At 42.6% G+C, this 20,086-nt stretch overlaps 7 protein-coding genes across 7 annotated transcripts; 5 read left to right on the top strand and 2 right to left on the bottom strand.

Moving 5' to 3' along the window:
• Positions 1-763: 763 nt before the first annotated feature.
• Positions 764-3,210, top strand: BDB00DRAFT_763888 (6-phosphofructo-2-kinase-domain-containing protein; the record flags this gene model as incomplete). Its single annotated transcript, XM_053119428.1, has 10 exons — positions 764-896; positions 1,000-1,047; positions 1,140-1,219; positions 1,355-1,889; positions 1,973-2,046; positions 2,180-2,467; positions 2,566-2,598; positions 2,679-2,796; positions 2,890-3,046; positions 3,120-3,210. 10 exons carry the CDS (start codon positions 764-766, stop codon positions 3,208-3,210), a joined length of 1,557 nt encoding a protein of 518 aa, XP_052979580.1.
• A 244-nt stretch (positions 3,211-3,454) lies between these two features.
• On the bottom strand, positions 3,455-5,095 carry BDB00DRAFT_872420 (uncharacterized protein; the record flags this gene model as incomplete). The annotated part of the gene is made up of 4 exons (XM_053126952.1): positions 3,455-4,235; positions 4,305-4,623; positions 4,742-4,879; positions 4,996-5,095. The coding sequence occupies 4 exons, from the start codon at positions 5,093-5,095 to the stop codon at positions 3,455-3,457; spliced, it is 1,338 nt and encodes a 445-aa protein (XP_052979581.1).
• A 128-nt stretch (positions 5,096-5,223) lies between these two features.
• On the top strand, positions 5,224-5,969 carry BDB00DRAFT_823489 (uncharacterized protein). The gene has a single exon (XM_053123546.1). The coding sequence runs from the start codon at positions 5,316-5,318 to the stop codon at positions 5,679-5,681; it is 366 nt and encodes a 121-aa protein (XP_052979582.1). The 5' UTR covers positions 5,224-5,315; the 3' UTR covers positions 5,682-5,969.
• Positions 5,970-7,247: 1,278 nt separating this feature from the next.
• Positions 7,248-12,220, top strand: BDB00DRAFT_823490 (mediator complex subunit Med5-domain-containing protein). Its single transcript, XM_053123547.1, has 13 exons — positions 7,248-7,319; positions 7,386-7,449; positions 7,576-8,382; positions 8,480-8,718; positions 8,813-8,881; positions 8,969-9,169; positions 9,272-9,367; positions 9,447-9,896; positions 9,963-10,085; positions 10,164-10,460; positions 10,553-10,725; positions 10,786-11,549; positions 11,630-12,220. The coding sequence occupies exons 1-13, from the start codon at positions 7,254-7,256 to the stop codon at positions 12,079-12,081; spliced, it is 3,801 nt and encodes a 1,266-aa protein (XP_052979583.1). The 5' UTR covers positions 7,248-7,253; the 3' UTR covers positions 12,082-12,220.
• Positions 12,221-15,284: 3,064 nt separating this feature from the next.
• Positions 15,285-16,435, top strand: BDB00DRAFT_788007 (uncharacterized protein; the record flags this gene model as incomplete). Its single annotated transcript, XM_053120753.1, has 5 exons — positions 15,285-15,306; positions 15,614-15,738; positions 15,893-15,916; positions 16,017-16,039; positions 16,312-16,435. 5 exons carry the CDS (start codon positions 15,285-15,287, stop codon positions 16,433-16,435), a joined length of 318 nt encoding a protein of 105 aa, XP_052979584.1.
• A 627-nt stretch (positions 16,436-17,062) lies between these two features.
• BDB00DRAFT_929030 (uncharacterized protein) lies at positions 17,063-17,574 on the top strand (the record flags this gene model as incomplete). Its single annotated transcript, XM_053128950.1, has 2 exons — positions 17,063-17,442; positions 17,521-17,574. One exon carries the CDS (start codon positions 17,063-17,065, stop codon positions 17,375-17,377), a length of 315 nt encoding a protein of 104 aa, XP_052979585.1. The 3' UTR covers positions 17,378-17,442; positions 17,521-17,574.
• An 829-nt stretch (positions 17,575-18,403) lies between these two features.
• BDB00DRAFT_788009 (uncharacterized protein) lies at positions 18,404-18,995 on the bottom strand (the record flags this gene model as incomplete). Its single annotated transcript, XM_053120754.1, has 2 exons — positions 18,404-18,423; positions 18,578-18,995. 2 exons carry the CDS (start codon positions 18,993-18,995, stop codon positions 18,404-18,406), a joined length of 438 nt encoding a protein of 145 aa, XP_052979586.1.
• Positions 18,996-20,086: the final 1,091 nt, after the last annotated feature.

Consider the following 20,086-nt stretch of genomic DNA (forward strand, 5'->3'; position numbering starts at 1 on the left):
AGCCGACGGAAAACCACCTCAGCCTGGTAACATAACGTATATAGATTGTTGTTATAAATTTTTGTGTGCTGAGCAGCATATTTGGGTGTGTGCGCCGATGATCTTTTTCTTATTTGACATCTGATTTTTTTTTTGACAGCATATGAAAACAAGTCATTATTTCCATTGCATAATATTCAGGCAAGGCACAAAAGGCTGTCTTTCCCGGGCATACTTCCCAGTTGGTTTGTTGTATCTCCGACCGATAAGAAAGAAAGTAGAATATATCCCCTTTCATAAACTGTAGTAAGCCAAAGGATAGGCACTAGGAGCAAACAAACAGCCGTCGTCAATAGAGAAATTGTTCAGAGGGCAGACAAAAAGGGAAATGGAGGCAATAACTGTAACTTCTATATCTACCATGACGCCACTTTTTAATAAAAAACGAAAAGAAAGGCATGTATCATATAAAAAGGACGGCGGGCTCAAGAGCGGACGTGACTTGATACCATTTAGTCTGAAAGCGAAAAAAAAAACCCTCTAAAAAATGGGACAGACGTATTCATGCATTACTTGTTTTCCCTCGTCGTCCAAAGACCCCAGCAGTAGTACTCGTCGGCAAGGACAAATACCTGATCTTGAGATGAATGGTTCCGAATCCCCAACGTTTTTACCTCTATCTCCCTGCGCAACACCTACCACAACGACCACAGCCGCCTCGACTCCAAACTCGGTCGCTCCTCGCATACCGGCAAACTTGTTAAACCACACTCTCGAAGAGCCCATGCAATGGTTACAACTTTCCCCAGAAATCAGCTACAACCACAACTATTCACCTCTTGAAATGGCAGCCGCTCGACAACATCGCGGTTCTGGTTTTGACGTGCCCGGAGCAGTGCACAGTGTCACTACCCCACGTATGCCTCGTTTGCCTTTTTGCTTTGTGATAGTTATATGACTCTCTTTTCCTTTTGCATGATACAGCAACTATTAACCCTGTGTTGCGGTTATTTCTGTTAGGTCTAGATAAGGAGATGCAAGCGGACGCAAAGCTGGTTATTATCATGGGTAATGTTTTTCCGAGATAAAGAGAGGGATATGGCACACACACACGCAGAAAGACTGGTAAAAACTTAAACTTCATTCATGCAATTGTTTAGTTGGACTACCTGCTCGAGGCAAAAGCTACATTGTCAAGAAGCTACGACGATATCTTAATTGGCTCCAGTACGAAACCAAGGTAATGTATAAAAAAGGAACACGGGTGCGTGTGAACCGTACTAGTAGGGCAACCCACGCATGCCCACAACACAAAAAATAGTGACGATAGATTTGATGATAATGTAACACCTCTCTCTCTTTTCCCAAAACATAGGTCTTTAACGTTGGCAATCTACGCCGTGAACACGAAAGCGAACATGAGCAGTCTGCCAAGTTTTTTGACCCCGATAACGAAGAACTGAAACAGATTCGCGACAAACTCGCCTTGGATGTGCTAGAAAATTTGATTACTTGGCTCAAGGAAGGAGGACGCGTCGCTATCCACGATGCAACAAACTCGACGATCGAACGACGCGCATTATTACTGAAGCGACTCAAGCAAGAGCCACAAATCCGCGTGCTGCTGCTCGAATCCTTGTGCACCGACGAACGCATCCTCGAGCGCAACTTTCGGCTCAAATTGCTCGGCCCGGATTACAAAAATAGACCTGCCGCCGAAGCAATGGCCGATTTCAAATCTCGAGTGACCAATTATGAAAAGGCATATCAGCCGATTGGTGACTGGGAAGAAGAGCGAGACATTCAATATTGCAAGTTGGTCAATGTCGGTAAAAAAGTCATTGCTTGCAATATATCAGGCTATCTTTCCGGTCAATGCGTCTTTTACCTCATGAATTTTAATTTGGCAGGTTTGTGTTCATGTTACGCAATACTTTTTTTTTGGATTCCACTGAAGGGCCTAAATTACGATTTTTATCTATACTTTTGATAGAACGTCAGATCTTTTTAACTCGACATGGCCAAAGTGAAGATAATGTAACTGGTCGCATTGGTGGTGATGCAGACGTATGTCATTCGTATTTGGATTCCGGGGATAGTGATAGTAAAAGTTGGCTTGAACCGGGATGCATGTATATATGTATTAATGACAGTAGGGGTTCGTTCTGGGTTACTAACTAGTTTGCCTAAAATTCTATAGCTATCTCCAGCTGGTCGCAAATATGCAGACGCACTGGCCAGATTCATCAAGGAACAGCGCGTTCAATTTGCATTGGATCTGGTGCAGGAACAGCATGAACGGGAAGAGATTTGGAAGTCTAAAGGGCTGGAACCATTGGAAAAGACGGACGGATCGCATACTCCAGAAGAACTCATGCAGGCAAAAGCGGCATCAATATGTAACTCACAGTTCACCATATGGACCAGCATGTTGAAGCGAGCAATGTCCACAGCACAGCACTTTGATCCGGATGAATACGACATTAAGGTAAGGCAAACAAGCATAGAGAAACATCATATACATATCAGCATTGTAGGGGATGCTTCTATTGGAATGCTGATTGACACATGCCCCCATCATTATAGCATATTCGTTTCTTGAATGAAATAAATGCATCGGTAAGTCAGCATATAAAATACGGCACGTAGAAATTAATGGACATGGGGGTGATGTTGGTTCTAACATGTCGTCTGTGCAGATATGTGAAGGGATGACATACGAGGAGATTGCAAATGTCTATCCTGACGAATACAACATGCGAAAGCAAAACAAGCTATTCTATCGTTATCCGGGAATTGGCGGTGAATCGTATATGGGTAAGAGCGTCGTGGCGTTTGGATATTAAGGGGGGGGGGCAAGTTGTTTGCATGTGGCGATTGATATCGACACGCGCGAAAACCTTGTTTTAGATGTTATCCATCGAACACAATCCATGATTATCGAACTGGAACGAATGAGCCAGTCCTGTCTAATCATTACTCACCGAGTTGTAATGCGAATCCTGCTCGGCTACCTTACTGACATGTCACGCGAGGAAATGCCACACATGGATGTTCCAATGCACACGTAAGAATCAATATAGGGTCAAGTCGTACATGTCGTTTAAAAAAAACAGCTAATGATTTTCACTTGCTAATAGGCTCTTTGAGGTGCGGCCAAAGCCATATGGCAATGAGATTTTAAAATGGCGATATGTCGAACATTTGGATCGATTTGTACAGGAGCAATAGAAGATGGTCTTTTTCATTTTATCGTTATTGTCATTATCATTACTATCATCATTTCACGCACATCCTACATACATTTAATACCAGCACATTATCACACACCACCTCATTCTTCTTCAAAGCAATCACCCAACCCCAACGCACGCACGCACACTATACACACGCACACAGCAGCAGTTCATATTCCTCTTTTGTTTCTCTTCTTTGCATTTATAATAAACCCATGTTAGATTAACTACTACAAGTACTATTGTACAGCCACGCGTGTGCAGGAGGAAGAGTCTGAATACACGCTATTGATTTCGGCGCTGCAGTCTGTGAGGACGGAGCTTGTCGATGAACGTCTAAGAAGAAGATGATGATGATGATTTGGCGATGATGCAGGAACAGTGAGATATCCGGCGACAGCTGAAGGGGCTGACGGTGATGCATAATGATGGTGACCGCCACCTGGCCAGCCATCACATAGGGTCCTTCCATCCAATGATTGGTGGTCGTTTTCGGTGTTTTCGTTGAGCGATAAAGAAGGAGACGGTGAGTGGACGTCGATGGATACGGGGCTCATCGGGCTCGGATCCGGTGATTCAATGTTTGGTATAAACGAAGGCAGTGCGGCTCCGTTTTCTTGGAGGAGAAACGAGGGCAACGGGAGTTGCAGATGCGGAGGGACAGGATATGTTGCTGGGACGGTTGCAATGGTGATCGGGATACTGATGCTCACGTTATTCAACGAAGAAGGAAACTTCCAGCTTGAGGCGCCCCACGGCAACGTGACCACAATCTGATAGGTGATATTACCGAGCGACGGTGCGCAGTGGGATGGGATTTGGAAATTACATACGGAAGTATTATTGGCATACTTGCCCATGGGCGCATAGATGGTTTCGCTGTGTACGGTGTGGGTTTTGTCTGCTGCTGCTGCTGCTGCTCCTGCCATGGCCACCAGTGCCACTTGGAAGGACGAGATTTTGTGCTCCGACCTGTTCTTTGTGATCAGCTTGACGGTGCAGTTGTCGCCTGATTTGGAGCTACTTTGGTTAAACGGGAATCTTCTTTTGTTGACCCAATTGGGATAAATATTCCCTTTTTGAATTTACCCACCTGGACAATAGGCCGGTCTGGCGGCCTGTAGCGTCAGCTGTAGTCGATTGTTGCTGCCTCGCTTAAACTCTTGCGTTTCCTTGGGTGGCAGCTCGTCCGTGACGCACGATATTAACGGGAGATACATGACGCGTGCAGGGGCTGTCTCCATGGCCCGTTGATCGTGCAGATCAAGAAATCCTTGCAAAGTATAGTCGACGCGGTGACAAAGCTCATTATCCTGCATCGACGGTGGATAGTTCACATTGGGCAACTTGATGGCAAACAGATACATGTGGCAACCCTCTTTCAATTCATCACCTGCTGCCCTATCGACTGTATTCGTCGGAAATATTTCATGAAAATATGCAGCAGGATCAATGAACATGCTCATATTTGACCCCATGCGTCACTGTTGTTGCTGTTGTTGTTGTTGCCAATGAACAAACTCTACCTGACCGAGGCTTGCCCCAAATGATGCTCTCTACATTGAAGAGTGTTTTGATAGCCCGGTTGCTCTTTTGTTCGCATCGAAAAGCGACTCGAATGTTGTGCGCTCTTAAAGGTTTGTCAAGTGTAAGAAACACCGATCCTAAGAGTAATACAGCCAATAAAAGAGAATGACAAGTGGAGATCCAGAATGAGAATCAAGCAATTCAAAAAAGAATGATTGCGAGACGGACGTGAAAGGGAAACGATAAGGTTTACCGCTCAAAATAGCGCCCGGACCAAACGCAACAAGTCGTTCGGATCCGCCTGGACTAATTGACAACCGGAATGACTTTACAGTGCGATGTGAGAAGATCATTGAAAAGTGGAAAAAGGAAGAAGTAAGAGGAGGAGCAAAGTGAGGGTGCAGGGTGGTTCCACACACATAAAGGAAAAAAAAGCAGCCAGCGGCATTTTTTTTTTTTTTTTTGAAACGCATGATCCTTACCATTCTCGGTTTGAAACTAAAAAACGCACCTACATTCTCTCTTTTTTCGTTTGAATTCTGAGAAAAAAGATCCCCAATGGTTTATTAAAGAATGAAACACCCAAACTCAATGACCAAAGACTATGAATACAAGGTCTATGATTGTGTGGACGGTCAACAACCGGCATTCTTGGCCCACTCACAAAGCCATGCACCCATCATTGTCATGGCACGCCATGAAGGATTCCAATGGAACGACGAGCTCTTTGTCAATCCGTTTAGGCGAGGTGCCGGCGGGTGCATAAGTCATAAAAGTGCAGATAGGCTCGAGCGTGAGAGTCGAGTCTCGGGCAGCACAGCACTTACGAGCAGTAGTAACAACACTACAGATCAAAGGCAACAGCAGCAGCAGCAGCACGAGGAGGATTCTGTAGTTCAGATACAGTTGTCAGAAGCAGATCGAGACATTTGGCCTTGATTCTCCTAGATGCATCTTTTGTACATAAAATCTTTCTATCTGTATTGTATTCTGGAAGCGATCATCAAGTTACTTTGTGTTTTGTCTCCTGTGCCGCGATCGCCGAAAAGAAAAAAATCCCATCCACCCCCTTCCCCTTGTGTCGATGTACTTTGTTCAGGAGCCTTCATTTCAAATATACACGTCGGGTCACAGAAGACACAGTGGAGAGATATTTACTGAATTGATATTTACCGAAACAAAGCAAAAATAAAGAGGAAAACTCACCGAAAGATCACTTGATAGAGCATATTGCAATTGAATGAGAGAAAAAGCCTACTTTCTGCCCTTACTGCTTGTCAAGACAGTGCGTTACCTTTTGTTACTGCAATAACCTGCGGGACAGCCTTATAAAGCAGCAGTCAGGTCGTCGAGCTATTCGCAGGCATATGCATGGTAAAGCAGACACGAGATACTGATCTACGATACATTCGATGTAATCAATAAGCATCATCGCTGCCTAACCCCCTACTTTATCTCCATGTGGCATTTATGCCAAGAAATCGACGGGTGGCAACAAGATTTCGCTGGAATGTTGTGGCTGTGTTATGCATTTGAGTTATGATGCGTTTTGCTTCAAGCGCTCTATTTCATCACATCCATACGGGCTGCGAATGACAAAGAATTTATCTTCCCCTACATAAAATGGGTGGTAAAGTTATCGATGCAGCCAATACGTTCCAGTGGCGCTCAGCATTACCAGGTAGATAAAAAAACCTGTTGTTTTCAAATCGTGATCGTAGTTGTGCATGTTTTCGGATCACAGGTCAGATATTATCACAAACCTCGATATCATCTTACTTTGTAATGCATAACAGTTTTCTTGTCGACGTTACGCCCTTTTGCTTTGCTGCTGCTCGTTGTTAATACATGTATCTTGCGCTCGTCGTTTAGATAAAAAAAAAACTTTTAGATGTCTCAACTATGTCTTTTGATATCGAGAGTTACGTTGGCACTCTTTTGTAGGCTCCTAACGAGCGCTTTAATGATTTTGAAAAATATTCGGCTGCTACATAGCGGCGAGATAATGACGGTATCTCGACATACGGTTGGTACATGCATTACTCTACTAATGTTATTAGCAGCTTCGTATCATCTCTTGTCATTATATAACGGTTGGATATATCATACTACAATCTCAAAACGCTACCAGCAATAGCCATCATTGGATCAAAGTGTATTTAACGTTGAATGCGTGGTCAACTCACCTTATACGTATGTGCTAAATATTACGCACACACAGCAGGCCCTCGGTAGTAGTAGCAGTATTATCTTGTAGCATCTTCTCCCCGAGAGTCAACGAATGATTTATCACTTGATGTCATACGAGTAGCGCTTCTCAGAGTGATGCATGTAAATAGGCTGCTCTAGTTACCAAAGGCTGATACAGCAGCAGAAGTGTGATTGTGCATTTCATTATTTGACAGACAGACACAGGACGGATCTGACTTGTGTTACCGCGAAATTCGTTTCTGAACTTGAATAGAGAGAGTGCGCAGGCAGACAGTTTTACGGTGCTTTTTTCCAGGGACAATGTCACCTCGTCCTCTTGAAGCCGTTCTCAGATTCGCCTACGTCAACGGATATACTTGCGAAAAAGTAAAGATCCTTCAATCATGTTGCGAGAAGCTTTCACAGATTTTAACGCACAATATTCTTTCTTAGTGGGCAGAACCGACGCGACAATGCCTTAAAAAAGGTGATCGTAAAACGACTATTGAGTTGTGTGGTAATGTAGCTTGGTTTCGATTGATGCTTTCATTTGGCTCCACTCTTCTATTTTTTCCACGTTAATCATACGTGTGTGTATGTGTGTATTTTTGTTGCTGATCAAAACTCATATATAATTGTTTAGAATTATTGTTGAATCGTTTCTTTGCACAAACACGGGTCAGTGAACCCCTTTTGGAACGATACGTCGCTTATGCAATTACTGGCAACGAAGATCTTGCCCAACAACAACAGCAACAGCAACAGTTTGAAGCTGGAGAATGCCTTATACCACCACCGATATTCTTGACCTGCCTCGTGAAGTGTATCGAAACAACAGCGATCCAAAATCCACGCCAATGGGCACATATTCTGAAATGTCTACCTACCGTCCTTTCCGTCGTCAATGCCGATCAAATCGTATCCGACCTGTTGAACGAAAAGCCAAACAACGAATGGCCACGCATATTATGTAATGTATTCATCATGCTTTCACGTTTGGTTGCAGTTGGACTCTATCGCGACTATTATGCCAAAGACAACGGAGCGCCGTTGTCCTCCACCATGATGGCTATGGAACATGAAATGGCTACAGCTACACAGCAGCAAGCAGCATCCCAATTAAATAACACACAGCCAGGTGGATCATCCTTGCCGTTCAACTTTACAATGTCACAACCATCCGCATTTGATCCTGACGCTACGATTGATCTGGCCGCATTTGCTGAAGAACCTGTCAGTACGGAAGCCATCGGTAGTATAGACGGTCATTATAGCGCGCATGATTCTACACAGTCGACAATGATGGACTCGGAACGAATTGAAAGTTCAAATGCTATACGGGCGGCCCAGATTATTGTCGATTTGATAGAAAACAGAAGCGCAAAACGGATATTTGAAATGATGAACAATCAACAACAAAGAACTGAGAAAAAAGAAGCGCGCCATGCTGGTATGTTTGAAGGAAGATTGGATGGTTCGTTCAAGGATGAAGAAGAAGGGGCAGTAGAATCTCACATATTGTAATATTTGGGACATACATATTATAGAGGAGCCTTGGGCAACCTGCCAAGCCATTCTCGCTGTACCTTCATCTCAAGCTTCGGTTTCCAGCGCAGATATGTCGCAAAATACCCACATTCAGAAATTGTTGCTTATGATTAATCGGTTAACGGATCGTGATCTCGATCGTCGAATGGCTGTGCATCTTAAATATCAAGAATTGGAAGATGAAGGAACAGCTAGAGCATTACCTAGTGCAGGGTTGATGGGATATTTGTATCATATGGTAAAGAATACTGATACTTGCCCGCCTGTAATTTTATGCAACAAGCTCTCTAACATGATTTTTCTTCTTGCTTCCTGTATTGGTAACGTAATAGGTACAGATCCGACCTGGACTTAGTGATGATTATATCATTGATTGTTTATCGAAATTACAAATTATCAAGGTGAGTTAGCGACACGTTGTGGTAAATCAGATAACACATTCATGTCGATAATCTTTATTAATCTTTATGTGGCAAAATAATACATAGGGAGCATTTGATGAATCATTCTTTTTGGAAATATGGTTTGCCGCTTTGACTGGGCTTCGAGAAGCATCCATTGGATTATACAAACCTGAGTCTCTGTCAAAAAAGGAAAATCAACAAGAGCAGACAATTTCGAATTCCGGAAAATTGGATGTGATCACTGCTACAAATAGTTTACTGTGGAGAAACCTTGTATTAGTGAAGGTATGGATGAATTAGCGACGTTAAGATAATGCTGTCAAATTCTCGGGCGATACATCGCTTTAATTCTTCTCATTGCGCTTTTTTTTCGTCTTTGGTATTAAGGTTCCTTACCTGATTAAAAAGCTTCAAGAGCGTAAAGGAAGCGATGATGCCAAAGCATATGTAAAACGACCAGACGGTTTAGCCGAAGGACAAGAGGTAATTTGCTCAGGTCATTGTCGATGGTTTGTCACACTTGATGTTAAGTTTTCTTGTCTTCTTTCGCTGTTGTATCTAGTACAACTCACTGGAGTCGTCGCTTGCAGAACTACATTCTTTTGCTGGTCTACTGAATGGATGCAGCTCTCCCATGGCTACCTTTGAATTCTTTGCCTCAAGTACATCCTCAAAACTTTTCGACAAGATGACCTCTGGCACAAACGAGGAGGAAGAGGACGATTTTATGAAGTTGATCAATGACATGGGGAGCACAGTCGACCTGAACACGGCAGCTGTAGCAAAGGCTATCAAGAACGTTGGCAACGAGGAAATATTTACTAGCATCGTTCGAGTATGTCAAGATTATGGCTTTGTACGAGATAACGTTGCGCAAACGCTGTTGAAGAACGCAACACCGTCTACAAAACAGGAAGATAATGACCAAGGGTTCGATATTGATATGCTTGATTTGGATGGCGGGGATGCAAAGCAGCATCATAAAAACGAAGATGTGGAGATTTTAACAAAGGTACTGCTACTGCTATAATATTTTTCAATTGTCCATGTGCCTAATACGATGTCGTGTATATTATAGAATGTGGAGGATCGGATGAATGCAATTAAAGAAAATATCTCGAGAAGCGCAATAACAGAGTTGTTGCATATTGCTATCGTATCCATGATTCATACACGCCGAATCATAGATTTCGTTATCGAGGTAAGCTGGAACAATAAGTTAAAAGATATGGGACTTTTGATATATGGTATTAACTTGCTTCTCATAAAAAATGGTTAGCTTCTAGTCGAGAAGGCCGAGATGAGAGACATCTATTCCCTTGCACGGATCTGTGATGCTCTCAACAAATGTCCGCCCATTATTGATGTAATCGGCCAACTATACCATCCAGTAACCATTCTTGGCCCGCTCGAGCAAATGTGTAACCATTGGAAGCCAGCTGACAGTGAAATGGAGCTCGATGGCCGATCCGGCTTTGACAGCCCAAGCGATGAGGATACAGATGGTGTACAAGTGCTATACGGAAAATATGGCAAAATTTGGACTCTAATCATCCTGGTTTTGAACAAATTCAATGTAAGTTACTAACATATGAATGGCACTAACAATTACAGCCATGACAGGGGGTACGATTCATTACAATTAAAAACATGTACATCTTTTTAAAGCTCTATGTCAATATTGACAGCGTGTTCTCAGAAGTTGATGGCTTTTGCTATCAATTTTTCACCCAAGGCCCGCTTATTTACGGACGAGATGTGGAGGACCTAGCTATGGATCAGTTTATCCGACAGTGGCAAACTGCTCTACTTGGTGATGGAATTTCGGATGATTTATTAAGGTATTCAAACATAAGCGTTTATCATTAATAAACGGTGTACTCAAACTATGATAATGTTAGATTCTCGACTCCTCAACAATTACTCCAAGCCGCGCCAACGCTTCTTCAACGGTCGATACTCGTTTATGAAAATGGACAGATCGACAACGATACCTTGTTGGGTATTATATCGTACTTTCAAGAAAAGTTCCTCAATTTTACGCTTTTCCCGGGCATTGTATCCATGCTGTGTGACGACGTTTTGGCGCATAACGTATCTATTGCCATCATGTGTCTTCATCAATTGTTGATGAGCGGCAATCCACCAGACATGCTATTACAATTATGTGGCAGTTCTATCCTGGGAGCGTTACTAAGTCTTGCAGAACAGCGAAAGCAAGAGCGTATTGTTGCTGGCCTGCCGGCTCATCACGAAAGCAGCAACAGCAACAACGACAGCAACAATGAAAGCGGTTGGGAAGCACAGTTGAATATTTTACAAAACCATATCAAGACCAATCTTGGCATTGAAGAAACAAACGAACAACGACAGCATCATACTGAAACTATATCGACGCGCGTCACCTGTGATAATTTGTCGCGGAAAGCTCAGGAAATGTTTCGATATATAGTCAAGAGTGGTCGATCCATGTTTATGAGGGATGTCGATGCAGATGTTGTTGCATTATGGGATGCAAGCAAGGCACCGAAACAAGTGATTACTCACTATTTGGACATGGTCATGTTTCAGACGGTTTTGGATATCGGAGGACCGCATTGGTTTGTTGATATGATTGTCAACGAAGTGTTGGAAGCTGGAAAGAGCGGTGGCGCTGTGCGAGCAGGTAATAGCGATGACGGCAGATGGGATGGAAATGGAATAATGAACTAATGCACGATACTTTTTGTCTTGGGCACAACTTAGCGGAATTGGGTTCCTGCTTAATCACTACCCCACTAGCTCGATCAGCTGATTTGGATAGTTCCTGCAGCAATCTATTACGCTGTCTGCTACAAGACATCATTCCAGCCTCGCTGAAGAAACATGCATCAGCAAACGCGTCATTCTTCCAGGGTCAGACTCTAGGCGTATTCACAAGCGACTGCTTGGTGTTGATGCACGATCGTGGTCATGATCAAGAACGCGAGTTTGTGCACGAGTTTGGCCATCAATTTTTTGAAACGCTGGTCGTCGACAGCGAAAATGCGCCCCAGATGATCCATGTAAAGCACGATTCGACTGTTACGAACGGCCTGGTAGGTGCACTTGGACGCTGGCCTGACATGGTGATCGAAAGTCCGGTTTGGAGAGGATTCCTCAAAGGCTTGATGAGTAACCCACTAATTAACGAATCGTGGCCAAACACGTTTATATAAAGAAAGATGTTAAAAAATCCCCTTTGTACATATTCATCACTACTCCCCCAAGAATAAGAATAACTTTGTTGACTAGATCGTTCACTTTATCTATCTTGTAGTATCAGAAGAGCAAATTTGATTGTCAATCCTATGTTGAAAGCTAACTTTTCTTTGCATTCAATATGATGCGAGAGTTGTATAGGTGAAAATATAGAAACAGATAATCACACGTATCAAATGCCTGACTATGATACCATAATGAAATTATGCATAACCTTTGGTTTTAAAGTGTGAAAGATGGTGTTGCAAAAACAGTATCATAGCGCATAGAAAAATAAATTTCTACTTTTAATAACGAGCTACTTATTATATATATTAACATGGTAATAGCGCTGTTAATCGCACCACTCACAATTGACAGTGCCAAGCGAATACCGTATATTGCAATAGGTTATGTCTGTTTTTGAGGGCTACAATTAAGGTTCTGCCAGACAGAACTGAAGTTCACGTAAAATTGAAATTAGATATGAATTACATACAAAGACGTATGTACCAGTGGCCAAGTACTCTGCTTGAAGGTGCAGATCCTATCCCAGTATTTTCATGTCTAATGGTATGTACAACATGTTAGATTGTTTGCTTATTTCGACATTTCTCCCAATCATTTGGTTTTACTTAATGACATCCTTCCTCAATTCTTGTCGATAAAGTTTCCTGCTTTAAGAACCGCTCACGCCTAACATGACTCTTTGCCACCAACCAGAAATTCTCAATTGGATTGAGTTCAGCAGAATATAACGGAAGATAAGCACATCGATATCCTCGCCAGTAGATATGCTCTACTATATTCCGGTTTATATGAATAGGTGCATTACTGTATCCATGTCAATATAGTAGTCTTTATATTTCTCATACCTATCCATTTCATCTATTGTGGCTTTTGAAAAAAAAACTAAAATAGTGGCCTGTTATAGTACCGGTGTTTTATAGTCTTCACCATTAGCCTTCTGTCTCCTTATCGCCATTGGTACTCTTACATCAACATTAACTAGACCGGAAGAAATAGCGCCTAATATGGTCGTTGTTTCTGCTCTCGTTTAAGGCGTAGTGACAGTAGCGCGAGTACCTCTTTTAAACCAACCATTTGAGCGTCTCATGTTGATATGAAAGGCAGCCTCATCAAGAAATACACAGTTTGAATCAGGGTTCATGTCAGTTTTACTTCATTAACGAAGCCAATCATAGCGCTCCTTGATCTTCTCAGGGCCATTTCTTTCTTCAGAGTGAAAGTCTGCTTGCTTCAGTGAAAGGTTGCACTTGGTTTTCATAGAATGGTCAACAGCACTACGAGAGGTTTGAAAGTCAACGAACTTCTCTTGTAAATGCTCAACTACTTCAACAACACTACGCTGTGCATCTTCATCAACGAAAGCTTCAATAACTTTCTGGTGCTCCTCTTGCAGAATCGATTTACGACCTGACTATTTGCAACTCTCAAAGAAGCAGTCTCCAAGTTCACCATGCTCCTTAACCCATCTTTGACCAGTAAGAATACCGATACTTAATTGTTTGGCCGCAGCATATGCACTCAAGCATTTCTCTATCTTTCTCTTATATAATCTCTCCTTATCCTTATGGTATACCGAGTATACTCACGTTTTTCATTTGCTTCCCTCATACAAACGTATTCATCCCTTGGCTGATCAATCTGCATTCGACGACCACGACCACGACGAGTGCGCTGCTGAAAAGATTCTGAAGCTAAGTTTGGAAGATTTTCCAAATAGTTGGTATGTGAGACACGTCTTTCAACCGCAAAACGCTCTTCGTCGACAACATAATCCATGGGCTCAGGGTTACCATCTTCATCAACAACGGTCCCGAGCCCATCATCGTGAAGAAATGCAAGATTCTTTGTACGCATGTAATGAAGTGAAAGAAGAGATGATACAAAAATAACCATGGCAATTACATATTCTCAGTGCCAAGTGCCAAGAGTTTACTAGCGTTGAGATCTAAGCATGCTACATCCTCTGATTACGCGACGACCACACTTTTAAAAAGAATAGCGACTTAAATCTCACTGGATAGCGACATTGACAACGCATTTGGATACATTCCCGGTCCCGTTGCGTAAAAAGCACCAGTCCATGTTGCTATAAAATCAAACAACATTTGCAAAGCTATTCCGTGGTTTGCATGTATATCGATGTTCACCTTCCGATAGCATATATCGATAATACAATATGTTACAACATGAAACCTGAAGCACTACGCCTCCTTTGTATTCCTTGCCACTCTAGGTTCGCTCTTTGAGTTGTACCACGTCGCTTTTTCTTTCGTGCTTGCAGTAGTAATGGTAAATATACAGTACCGCACATAAATGGGGACTCGTAGGCTAGAAGAAGCAGTGATTTTTTTCCCTTCCATCTCCTTCAGTTGAAACAGTCAGTTTATATGCAAAAAAACACATGTACTGTACTGGTTCTTCTGATAGTGCCACTGATATATATCCGCACAAAGTTGTGAAAGAATCATCATATTCTCAAGAACCAGAGTTTATTTGAACGAAGAGTAACTATCGGTTATCTCGGTACGTCTTTCAAAATGCCCTCCTTACGGGCACGACGCGTCCCACCTACATATGTCAACCAATTGACTTCTTACAATAACATACGCGCTGTGTTTCTTACGGGCACGACACCACCCATCAGCTATAATTAACACAAGAGGGTCAGCTATGCTGCTCTGTGTAACATATTCTACTGTATTTATTATTAGAACTTGTCGTGCCCCGAACAAATATGGAAATAGTTTGTCGTGCGCTAAATATCGTCCTGAGCTCTCAACACAGTGATGCACTTGTCATAGGAGCTCGAAAGCACTAACGCATTATCAAATTGTAAAATGCTGCTAGTGATAGCCATATAATAGTAGCTATGTCAGCTGGATTCATCGGCAGCTAGTTCTAGCTATGGCAATAAGAAGACAACTACAATTGACTGCTGCATCTTTATCAGTTTGAACCTTATTCAAGAGTTAGCGGAAGCAGTGAATCAAGGCCATGATAATACTATGGAGTTTTTTAAACCCTTCCTAATACCTACTTCCTTTCTACGATGTACTTTTATGAGTTTCTCTAGGTCAAAGAAGCATTTTGTCTTTTATCCTCTTCCTTCCAATACTACTCCGTCGTTTCAACAAATTGAAGGTAAACTACCATGATACCAAAGTACACGAAAGGTAAGAACAAGAATCTATTTCCCCGTTATCATATATATGACAGCTCTTTCACACTGGCTGATGAATTTTTTCTCAAGGATTTTGCATATATCTTTGTAAGCATTATGTATCACCTTTTGCACAACATTATTTACTGCCTTTACAAACCTAATATCGCCAACATGTTGTCACTGTCAGGAAAGCAAGATATTTCCGATTTATTTATAATGAGCGATGATGGCCCCTCCTATATTTTGTAAGCAGCATTACTTTGAGGACGTAGTAAAGCATCAAATCAAGCGTGTTTGTCACAATGCTCCAAGTATAGATACACTGAGTTTACATGATGTCATTCGGTACAGAAGCTTTAGCAAACGTACAAGCCTGCTGTATGAATTGAGTGACTGGCATCGCAGAATAGCAATACCGGGAATCGGACCTCGTGTAAGCAAGGTAAAACACCTGTTTATTTGATTACTATAAAACTAGCAGAGGATCTGGGAAAATGAAGACACAGGGTCCAAACCAGACGGCGTTATCCAGATAAATTGGCATATAGACAACTTTATGAATAAGCGTGCTCATCTACACTATATAATACACACAGAACGCGTTACTGGGCATGGCCGCAGTATGTCCCGTGAAATGCTGTTTTAATCACGATATCTCGTTGTCACTGTTGATTTTGTTTGTCATAAATGTCTATATTGATGAAAACAACAATAATGCAGCACGCCCGGGTATTTGAAAAAATGTAAGGGTACCGTGAAATACAAGTCATTCGATCATAATGTCGCAACGGTTTGTTGATCTATCAAAATATTACGCGCATGGAGTTGGTATCAAAGTATTACTGTATGTGTAGTACTAGTAGCCCTGGACAAGAGAAATGGCTTGTGATCGTGTGTAAAAGCTCACGTCTAGGAAAGCATGAACCATTGATTTTATTATCAGTGTCTATCATATGTTATTAGATCCATGGATCTGTAGCTGTTTGTTTTTATTATGCTTTCTCTTTTGCCGTAGCAGTGTTCTTGCTGCTTGGAAAGAGCTGGGATGGATGTCAGGACATAGAGAAAGGGAATACATGGACGAAAGTATCGTGAAAGAAACAAGGAGACAACCAGTGCAAAAGTTGGGCGGCCATTAATCAGCACATCGGAAGACAAGGATTTATGATGCGTCAAGGATCATATTGCGAAGGAGCTCCTGTCATTGCTGCTCTTTTTTTTCGAAAACAACATGTGATTACTGTATGATGTTGCTAAATGCTGATGTATGATATCTTGTGGTTGTAGTGGAACGGGCTCCAAAAGTAGTGCCGATGCAGATGTTATTAATCGTAATAGATGTATATAAAGAGGAAAAGAAACCCTCAGTGAAGCGACACATGGCTTCCGACCTGCCAATCAATCTCTCTACTTTTCTCTGTGGGGTTCCTACTATTTCTGAAAGCAGATCCTCCATTGTTGATCTATCTTCCCGATGCTCTGTCACAAGAAATTACACAGGAGTAATGACAAGGGAGACCGGACAAGAACAAGGTTAAATGTCAGAAAAACCCTCGGGTGAAGTAGAAGTAGTAATGATGAATTAGGATGATAAGTTGAGTGTGCAAAAGGTGATCGATCAGCTGTTGCGGATGGATGGATTGATTAAGGGTTTGTTCTAGCATTATAAATACCAAGCTTCGTTCGATCCTGGATATCTCTTTACTCTTCAACTACTACTACTTCTCGTTCTACACACACACACACACACACACACACACAACAGAATGCCTATTTTAAAATCAATTTTGCCTGCAGCTGCCTCGGCACTGCAAACTGCGTTCCGCTGGTTCGCCAGTTTACTTCCCTCCGCCTCCTCCTCCTCTGCCTCCTCTGCCTCCTCTGCCTCCTCTGCCTCCTCTGTCTCCATCGCCACCACCAAGGACGACAACCACAACCAGGCCGCTTTTGAGCTCACTGCTGAGGACCTAGCATTGGTCATAAGCGCGGCGGTCTCGGTTGTGGAGACGGCCGCCTCGGTTCTGAAGGCGGCAGTATCGTTGATGAGGACCGTGTTCCTCATTACCAAGCTCACGGTCTGAACAACGGTTCTGCTAGCCAAGGCTGCCGTCTGGGCCATCAGGATGACATGCTGTATTCTGCAAAGGTATCTATAGTCAGCCACGTTCTTCCTTTTGTACAATAGTCATGGTTAAGATATGTTTGCTAATGCCAATAACATTAGTCTTGAGCCTGCATTGAAAGGGTATAGAAACAGCAGTCGGCCCACCCCAAATATGTGAGTCATTCGTATATCCCCACAGAAAAGTCATCGCTATGTTGTATTGAGCCATAGACTAATTTCAACTTGACTTAGCAGCGCCACTCTCTGCCGTAGCATTTCTGCACTGGCTCGTCTCCGTCGGTCCTACGTGTATCCTTACTGCACTTTGGTTCATCTCTTGCCTCTCTCTCTCCCTCCCTTTCTATATACATATCCGCGCAAGAAATTTACCAAAAAACGTCAGACAGGGAATGGAACGAAGCATAAAGTCGAAGCCCATAAACTTACTTGTAATAAGCATCAATTGTCCCTTACGACATTTAGCAAAAAAAATCCTTCCCCTCCCTTACTCTCACTCAACCACTGCAGTGCCGCTACATTCAACCGCATCCGGCACTGGCGGGATCGCGATATTACCACCTTTTTAGTTCATCTTCGAAGAACCTTTAAATTAAAATAGATTAAATAAATTTAAACCACAAAAGCACCGTGTAACATTCCACGCCTTTATCGTATATCCGTGGTTGCTATATGCCAGACTATATAGTGCGACAGTCATGGTGAAGTAATGGTTCATATTGATAACCAAGACTTGAGCATAGAGGTTGTACTCGGCCCGGTATTGTTGTTGCTGTTGTCATCACACTTTAGCTTATTCTTGGCACAGACGTCGCACCGACATATTTAATTTTGCCATCTTGATCTGTATTCTACTTCTCTAAGCCAACCTCTTTGCTCTGAAATTTGTCTTACTCCATCAAACATGGCTTAACAAAAAAACATTGTTCTTGAATATGGTTCTCTCTTGAAAATATGCAAAGCTTAGCTGCTCTGGAATCATATTTCATGCAAGTGCTGTATGCGCTGTAGTAACGAGGAGTCAATGCAGTAAGCTCACTTCATACAGTTTGTGCAATTCATACAGTTGGTTTCTTCTGACAGTACATGAGTACACAGCGCTGTGGTTTTTACTTGTTCCTATGGAGCAGCTTATTCAAAAAGGCTTTCGTCCGACTACCTTTATGATGGTGGCTGCCATTACTGCTACTGCTACTGCTACTGCTACTGCTACTGCTACTACTGGTGCTCGGTGAACATTGTTGGCCGTTTTCGTGGTAAAACCACAGTCGAGCGATAGCATGCTTAGGACCGCTGAGAGCATCTTTGCATCTGCGGGCATTTGTAAGAAAATTTGTGTAGCAGCTGTCGTTGGTATCCCCATAGCGGCTCTTGACAATTTCAACAGTGCGCACCCCTTCTGTCATATCTTCCTTCATGTCTGGTTTGCAGCAGCCCACCATATAAGGCGTCGCTAAAGGGATCAGCTGGGATTTTACTAAACTCATTTGAACAAAGTGATCGCTGGGTCGGATTGGGTTTCCGTGATTGGCAAATGGATCGCGCAGAGCCGAGCGACTCAACGCAAGGGAATCCATACCGTCTAATTAATGGTTGTACCGCCTCTCCCGACAGTGTCGAATCTGTGGAACCATCCAATCAAAGTGCTCAAGCTTGGCGCTTGGATACGATACAATTTATGGTCGTGGTAGCACCAAAATAAAAGGCAAATCGTTTGCAGACGTTGAGAATGACAGGGAGGCTAGATACCGTGCCATCCAGGGAACGCGTCCTCATACACTTGTATTTGGCTTGGTAGATAGCCCAGTGGCACGTTTAGGTATGGTCAGATCGCAAGGGTCTCTTTTTTTTCTCTCGAACTTGACTTTTTTAGTGTAGCCTGGATGCTCGAAAAGGCATAATTGGACGTTTCATCCTGCTGACAGCAAGACACTGAGGCTCTGCCTGAGACTATCACAACCAACGAGTTCCTGACGGAACTTACCATCTATTGGCTTACCAACACCATGTCGTCATCCACACGACTGTGTTACGGGGCGTTCACGAAGAGGCAATGCGGATAATGTTCTTTAACCGTGTCGAAATTCCATTGGGCGTAGACTATGTCCCCAGCGAGCTAAACAAGGTAATCCACTGCATAGATCTAGAGTATATATGCAAAACTGACCCAACATGCACAAAGTTCCCTCGTGAATGGCTAGAAGCAAGTGGTGACCTTCAACAGTTCAACGAATTTGAAGTGGTAAATATCATCTTTTAGTAATGTATTGCTTCGTACTGACGAACAGTGTCCAAGGCGGCCATTTTTCTGCGAGCGAGTTGCTGGTTGATGACATCCAACGGTTCGAAAAGCTGTTAAAGACGAAAAAAAGTTTATCCGATGGTCACTGTATGGCTGCTGTGCACAACACTCTATCTGAATATAGCAATGTATTACTTGGTCTGAAAATGCATCGCATGAATGCCTGTCTTGCTTTCATGATGAATGAAGTGTTTGGTGTACTTTAAACATTGTCGAATATGTACTTATTATATAATCGTCTACAGGTACGCCGCATTTCCTCCTCATCACGTTCATCCTCAATGATCATATTATGCAATATCTTGTATGCTTTTTTGCTTACGGTGACTCTTCAATACGTACTGTCTTGAATGGTTATGCACATCG

Source organism: Zychaea mexicana, assembly GCF_025766255.1.
Source record: "Zychaea mexicana strain RSA 1403 chromosome Unknown BDB00scaffold_37, whole genome shotgun sequence".
In the NCBI taxonomy this organism is placed as follows: Eukaryota; Fungi; Mucoromycota; class Mucoromycetes; order Mucorales; family Lichtheimiaceae; genus Zychaea; species Zychaea mexicana.

Excerpts from the sequence above, each read along its gene's own strand:
- BDB00DRAFT_823489 (XM_053123546.1), top strand. The coding sequence starts at position 5,316 with ATGAAACACCCAAACTCAATGACCAAAGACTATGAATACAAGGTCTAT.
- BDB00DRAFT_823490 (XM_053123547.1), top strand. The coding sequence starts at position 7,254 with ATGTCACCTCGTCCTCTTGAAGCCGTTCTCAGATTCGCCTACGTCAAC. Across the intron at positions 10,461-10,552 it reads TGGTTTTGAACAAATTCAAT|CTCTATGTCAATATTGACAG; the intron begins GTAAGTTACTAA and ends ATCTTTTTAAAG. Across the intron at positions 10,726-10,785 it reads ATTTCGGATGATTTATTAAG|ATTCTCGACTCCTCAACAAT; the intron begins GTATTCAAACAT and ends TGATAATGTTAG.